Raw genomic sequence first — 7,391 nt, 5'->3', positions numbered from 1 at the left:
GTCTCCCTGGCCTGAAGCGGTGGCCCGGCACCTCCCAGGTGTGACAGGAGTCCCAGGCCTCCCGGCCCCACACTGGGTTGTGACCTTCTCTTTCCTGACCTTTTACAGTTTGCAGGGGAGGTCCCTGAAAACCGGGTGGAGACGGTGGTCGCCAACCTCACCGTGATGGACCGCGACCAGCCCCACTCGGCAAACTGGAACGCCGTCTACCGCATCATCAGCGGGGACCCGTCGGGGCACTTCAGCGTCCGCACAGACCCTGTCACCAACGAGGGCATGGTCACTGTGGTGAAGGTAGGTGACTGCCCCCACACATACCCCAGGACCAGTCACAGAGAAATGAACTGGGCTCCGCGTGCCACCTCCCCAGTCACCCAGGGCTGGCCCCGCACCCCAGCCACCAGGGCACAACCAGCCTGCACCAGGACCCGACCTCCAGGGCTCTGCACACCCCCACAGGCCACCCTGCGTCCCCTCCCCAGTGGCCACATTCCCCTGACCTCACAGAAGGCAGATCTGCCTGAAAGACTTCCCAAGAAAGCTGCCCGCACCCAACACGGGCCGCAGGGCACACTAGTGAGCCGGACTTCCTGAGGCCTGGTGTTTGAGTGGGTGAGTGTGAATGAGAGGGTGTGTGTGTGTGAAAGGGTGTGAGTGTGAGTGTGTGTGTGTATGTGTGTGTTTGGCACCAGGGACTGAACCCAGGGTGCTTAACCACTGAGCCACATCCCCGGCCCCTTTTATTGTTGAGACAGGACCTCACTTAAGTGGGTTGCTGAAGCTGGCTTTGACTCGCGGTCCTCCTGCCCCAGCCCCTCCAGCCGCTGGGATCACAGATGTGGGCCACGCGCGCAGCTTCCTGTGCTTTCTACGCGATGGAGCCCTCCACTCTTCCTTTCCCCGCTGCCGTCCCTGGGTTTGGGGTCCAGGTCATAGACTAGCCAAAAGGACATGTGGTGGCTGTTCCTCTGAGGCAGGCATGAGATGTCACCCTCTGTCCCAGGGACATCTGTGGGCCCTGCTGTCACACGGTGGCCCTAGGTCTGTGGCGGCGATGACTGTGGGCCACACTGTCTCAGGGTGGCCTGGTGTGGTTTGTGTCCATTGGTGTGCGTCTGCGTCCCACGTGGGTGACCTGTGGATGCGGGTCCAGCTCCGTCGGTGGAGGCTCTTCAGCTCTGCTCTCGAGGGCGCTGTCTGCCTCCTCCAGGTTTCTAAGTGGCCCTCAGCCTGCCACTGCAGGAGCAGGGACCCGCCTGGCCGCGTCCTGCCTGCTCTCATGGCGCCCGGCACCTGGGAGACGGTGGTGGTCACCCAGCACAGACAGCTGAGCAGCTGTTAACCCCGAGCCAGTGCACAGAGGAAGAGGAAAAGAACAGAGAGTCAGGTGTTCACAGAGCAGGACAGGTGGCACTAGGGCGAGTCCAAGGCCAGGTGGGCCAGGTAAGAGAGGGAAAGCAAGTCTAACTGAGGCTGAATCGCTCAGAGACTGCGTTTGGCCGAAAGTTGCAGAGCCTTCACCACAGAACTGTCAAGCCTTGAGGGCTTCATTCTCTCAAACAAGAGGAGCCCTGTGACATGTCAGTCAACAGAAACCCTCTGGCTCTGTTGTGCAAAGCTTTCGCCCTGTGGGGTGCCTCGTGGTCCAAAACAACTGCAAGAGCTCCAGCCAGTATAAGAATGTTACAGATAGCAGGAAAGGAAAAAAAAAAAAAGGCTCTTCTCCACTAAGGAGCTCTCTGGACCCTTAATAAAGGCTCCACATGAAAGGACGTCCCTTTATTCTGGACCTCTGGAAACACTTGTTCAGATCCTATTAGGCAGAATGCAGACACGTGGTCCTTCCTAGCCAGAAGAGATACTGAATCAGACAGCTTGTCAGCTGGACACATTTCCCAAACCTCTGCTACGAAGGACGAGGAGCGGGTGGTAGGAGGCCACCAGCCACCTCGGCCTCGGCCTGCAGGGTGAGGACAGGGTTCTCCAGACTCTTTCTCTCATGTCACGGCACCCGACATGAGGTTTCCCTTTGTTTAAGATTCACATCCCAGGCAGCCGCTGAGCCCTGGTTCTGCTGAAAACCCCCATCACCCCTGTTTCCCTCTCCGCTCGAAACCCCTCAGACAGACGCCCAAGGGCAGCAGTGATGGCTGCCCGGCACCCGGCCCTTTGAGCTTGGACACTCCAGTCCCGCAGCTGAGATGCATGGGTCTGCTGTACCCCGAACATTGTTAACACTCATGAAAATCAAGTGCCAGGCAACTGCAGGAGCCCCAGGGACAGGCCGGGCCCCCCTGGGTCAGCCTGGGCACTGGCCATCGGCCAGCAGCCAGGCTCAGGGCAAGCCTGGGCCCTGCCGGTGGCCCCACGAGCAGCACAGAGCCAGCCCTCTGCCCAGAGCCCGCGGCGTCTCCTTGCTGGTGTCCCGTGCCTGTAAGCAGGAGGCCGTGTGCCCCCCACGCCTGCAGCTCCTGGACCCCTGGGCTCCCTGTCCGGCCAGGACACGTCGCCCTCTCCACACCTAGCCTGCCCGCCACACGTGCTCCCACCTCTGCCCCCATGGTCCAGGCTGACCTCCCACCCCGGGCTGTCCTGAGCTGCCCCCTGGCAGGCTGGTCATCCGACCTGATCCCCACGGGGCACTTGGTGCTAACGTCTCGGGAATCCCGTGTAATCCAGAACATTCCACCCCTTTGACCTGTGGAGACGCCCCCAGCCTAGCTGGCCACGGAGGGTCCCTCTTCAGGGTCCACCTGACAGCTTCCCTGTGCGTCTGATTGTCCACTGCGCCAGGCTTCCTGCAAGGGAGCGCGCAAACCTGAAGGCCCTTCGTGGGGCAGCTGTGGCGGGGGCGCAGCAGGCGTCAGGGATGCCACGGCGTCCAGCTGACCCCCTCGCGGTCATCTAGGCCTGAGCAGTGGGCTCTGAGGTGGGCTGACCCCCTCAGGGCGGCCTCTGCAGCGTGAGGCTTCACCCCTCTGCCCAGCAGCCGGCCAGGTCACCACCAGTGAGTCTCTGTCCACACCCGCACAGGGTGCTTTCCAGGTTGTGTCCTCATCCAGACATTCCCAGGGGCTCTCCCTCTCCACAAAAGCCCTGTGGCCACTCAGGCCCAAGGACACCTGCGTGGTCATGGGTGGCTCAGGGGACTCTACAGGTGTGACGGTGGACCTGAGAGGGCAGGGGCCCAGTGCAATCGGGCTCCTACAAGAGGGAAGGTCAGTGTGAGGGCCGTGGGCACGAGGGTGGCATCAGAGGCACAGAGGGGGGTGGGAGACCTGCACTGCTGGCTCTGAGGACACAGGAAAGGCCAGGCATGGGCAGCCCCCAGAATGGACTGCACCCTGGAGCCTCTGGAAGGGGCTGGTCACCCAGTCCCTGGATTTAGCCCAGAGAGACTCTGCCCGGGGCTGGCGGAGAGCCGAGGCCTGCTGCTCAGGGCCACCAGCAGGACGAGCAGGAGCACGGTGCCCTTGAGCCCAGCGGGAAGGAGACAAAGCCCCCTCCCTCACCTGGCTCACTGCCCCTCACCCTCCCAGAGACCCCCGCTCCCCGCAGCTGCCCCGAGGGTCCCCAGATCCTGGGCTCCCTCACAGCTGCGAAGCCGGTCTGCTGAAGGTGGCCGTCACTGGGCCCAGAGCCAGGACCTGGGGATCTGGAGGCCGCTGCTCAGCACCACAGCAGTGGAGGGCACCCGGGGTGTGGGTGGCTTCCTACTGTCACCAGGAGGCACGGACTCCACAGAACTGTCCTCCAGACTCAGCCCTGAGGGAAGAACTGCCAGGACAGTGCCGTCCTCACCCCCAAGGAGCTGGACAGTCCACCGCCTCAGCCTCTCGGGGCAGCGCAGGAAGGAGCTGCTGTCCCCTCACTTGCTGACCGAGGGCTCTCACTGCCTGCCTCGTTCCTCCTACGTCAAATCCTGGTTCCCGTCCCTGGTATGATGTGGTACACAGAATGTTAAAAATATCACATCCCAAGTCACCATGCACAGCAAGAGGACCTGGCGACCTAGTCACCATGCACAGCAAGAGGACCTGGCGACCAAGTCACCATGCACAGCAAGAGGACCTGGCGACCAAGTCACCATGCACAGCAAGAGGACCTGGCGACCAAGTCACCATGCACAGCAAGAGGACCTGGCGACCAAGTCACCATGCACAGCAAGAGGACCTGGCGACCAAGTCACCATGCACAGCAAGAGGACCTGGCGACCAAGTCACCATGCACAGCAAGAGGACCTGGCGACCAAGTCACCATGCACAGCAAGAGGACCTGGCGACCAAGTCACCATGCACAGCAAGAGGACCTGGCGACCAAGTCACCATGCACAGCAAGAGGACCTGGCGACCAAGTCACCATGCACAGCAAGAGGACCTGGCGACCAAGTCACCATGCACAGCAAGAGGACCTGGCGACCAAGTCACCATGCACAGCAAGAGGACCTGGCGACCAAGTCACCATGCACAGCAAGAGGACCTGGCGACCAAGTCACCATGCACAGCAAGAGGACCTGGCGACCAAGTCACCATGCACAGCAAGAGGACCTGGCGACCAAGTCACCATGCACAGCAAGAGGACCTGGCGACCAAGTCACCATGCACAGCAAGAGGACCTGGCGACCAAGTCACCATGCACAGCAAGAGGACCTGGCGACCAAGTCACCATGCACAGCAAGAGGACCTGGCGACCAAGTCACCATGGACAGCAAGAGGACCTGGCGACCGAGTCACCATGCACAGCACAAGGGCCACACGAGTTTGGGATGTCTCTGCAGCTATTTTTGGCCGCAGAGCAAGTCCCATGGGGACACTGGTCTCCCAACACTGGGCAGCTGACTCACAGTGGACTTACCCATTTAGGAGCTGGCTCTTCATCTAAGCCCTGAGAAGGTGACGCCCCTGCTCCAAGGCCAGGCTGTGCCACCGGCAGGGGCCGCCCACCGAGCACAGCCACCGTCCCACGGGCTTTGCTGCACCCGGCCGAGGTTCTCACTGCGACCGACACATGGGAAAGTCGTCTTCCTGCCCCTCCACCAGAGCCCCACACTGTGCCAGCTGCCTCTCTCCCACAGGTGGACCTGGCAGCTGCCCACCTCGGGGAGTGGGGACTGGAGTCCACTCGCGGCTCATTCTGGAGAAGAGAGGTTTATCCTGGTCGGGGTTCTGGAGGTGCCATTGATGTCACATCTGGTGACAACCTTCTTGCTGGCAGTCCCAGGGGGCGCAGGGGAAGACAGGCAGCGGGTCTCAGTCCTGGAGATGGTACCCAGCCCTAATCACCTGGACAGACCCCATTGAACGCCACAGGTGGGTGAGGCTGGGTGCCTCACTATGGGGATGGGACTCTGACCCAAGTCCCAGGTGGGTGGACGGCGCCCCGGCCACGGCAGAGATGGTGTTTGTCCGTCCCTTGCTCAGGCCGTGGGCTGCCTCCCCCTGAGGCCGACGCACGTCCTCCCTTGGTGTGGGCTGCAGTTCCCGGCGAGCCTGCCGGAGCTCAGACCCCAGCAGCTCTCGGTCAGGACCCCATGGCCTCCCTGTGACCTCCGCCCCCCCGAGGTGAGGGAGGGTGAGCAGAGCCCCTCGATGACACCTGGAGCAGGCTACAGAGGCCTGCCTCCCGTCGGCGCCCGGCCACCAGAGTCCTGGGAACCGCTCTCGCACCAGGGCCCCGCTGTGCTGCGTCCCCACACCCACACGGCGGGGCTTAGCCGACAGAGAGGTGGCTGTGGCTCAGTGGTCATCCAAGGCCCCACGTTCAGTCCCCAGGAAAAAACCAGCAGCTGTGTTCCCTGCGAGCCCTGGGACAGGGGCCCGAAGTCCAGTGTGAGCAGGGACATGTCCCGAGAAGGCTCCGGGGAGCGTCACTGCCCGCCTCTCTCAGTCTGCCAGCCCCTGGGGTCCCTGGGGCCCACCTGCTCGTCCGGCCTGCTCACGGCCTCCTTCCATGTCCACGGGCCCCAATTCCCCTGCCTTTCTCCCACAGACGGTCTCCCCGCGAGACTTTAACTGAATCACATCTGCAGAGACCTTGTTCCAAACAAGGGCCAAAACGAGTTCAGGGGACATGCCACTCGGGGGGCACCCACACCAGGGGACTCCATGCTAGGCTTGAGGGATCAGGGTAGGCGCGGGCCTTCCCAGAACCAGGTGACAACCTGGGAGGGGTCTTCTGCCAGGTCCCCAGACCCAGCTTCAGCCTCAGCATGGCATGGGGTGGGCTGGGGGTCCTTTCCCTGGCCCCTCGGTCCTCCCCTTGCCCAGCCCCACAAGGGGCCTAGGAGACAGGCCCAGGAGCAGCCCTGGGGCAGGGACGGGGGCAGGGACGGGGGCAGGGAAGGGCGGTGCGTGGAGCGCCAGCTCACCCCCCTCCTTGCAGGCCGCAGACTACGAGCTGAACAGGGCCTTCATGCTGACGGTGATGGTGTCCAACCAGGCGGCCCTGGCCAGCGGGATCCAGATGTCCTTCCAGTCCACGGCAGGGGTGACCATCTCGGTCACTGACATCAACGAGGCGCCCTACTTCCCGTCCAACCACAAGCTCATCCGCCTGGAGGAGGGCGTGCCGGCAGGCACTGCGCTCACCACCTTCTCCGCAGTGGACCCTGACCGCTTCATGCAGCAAGCCGTGAGGTGGGTCTGCAGCAGCCGCTCCCTCCCTCGGCCTCCCTGTTTTCTACCCTAAGTTCCCAAACCCAGGAAGCGGGGGCTCGGGGAGCCCTGACCACACGGGGCCACAGCAGTCCTGGGACGCCCTGACGCCCACAGGCACAGAGCACCAGGCTCCTCCAGCAGGACACTGCGGGTCTCCAGCCCAGGCAGGGGAGGTCTGGACGGTCGGGATCCTGGCTTCATCCCCAGTAGCCGTGTGACTGGGCGCCACTTACTCTGTCCCTCGGTGTCCCCACCTGGGGAGGAAGAGAGGGCCTGCTCCCTGAGGGGCCGGGACGCCCACCGTAGCAGGAGCACTGTGCCTGAGCTGCCCCCGTCCACCTGCTGCGGGTGGCCAGGCGCTCACAGCCCCCAGGCAACCCCAGGGGACACACAGGACGCAGGCTGGTGCAGGGCACCCCTGGGAGCCCCGACGGCCCCCCTCAGCTCCCCACGCCCCCTGCAGGTACTCCAAGCTCTCGGACCCCGCCAACTGGCTGCACATTAACGCCTCCAACGGTCAGATCACCACGGCTGCCATCCTGGACCGCGAGTCCCTCTACATCAGAAACAACGTCTATGAGGCCACCTTCCTGGCTGCCGACAACGGTGAGCCCCACCAGGAGGCCATGCTGTGGGAGGGAGGACGCTGGCCAGGGGCCCGGGGCCAGGGGGCTGGGACGAGGAAGGCAGCAGGAGGCCCGTCTGCGGCCTCGCCCCCATCAGGCCCCCAGGCCC

The 7,391-nt window shown here is 63.5% G+C and overlaps 1 protein-coding gene across 1 annotated transcript in view; it reads left to right on the top strand.

The window, feature by feature from the left end:
• Positions 1-7,391, top strand: part of Cdh4 (cadherin 4) — a 251,233-nt gene that overhangs the window by 231,171 nt on the left and 12,671 nt on the right. The window contains exons 8-10 of the mRNA XM_048810714.1: positions 109-294; positions 6,382-6,635; positions 7,120-7,262. Of these exons, the coding sequence (XP_048666671.1) occupies positions 109-294; positions 6,382-6,635; positions 7,120-7,262 (583 nt within the window). The remainder of the gene's footprint in view (positions 1-108; positions 295-6,381; positions 6,636-7,119; positions 7,263-7,391) is intronic.

Source organism: Marmota marmota, unplaced genomic scaffold, assembly GCF_001458135.2.
Source record: "Marmota marmota marmota unplaced genomic scaffold, marMar, whole genome shotgun sequence".
NCBI lineage: Eukaryota > Metazoa > Chordata > Mammalia > Rodentia > Sciuridae > Marmota > Marmota marmota.
Note: the sequence above shows the minus strand (reverse complement) of the source record. Positions and strands in the feature narration are given on the sequence as shown.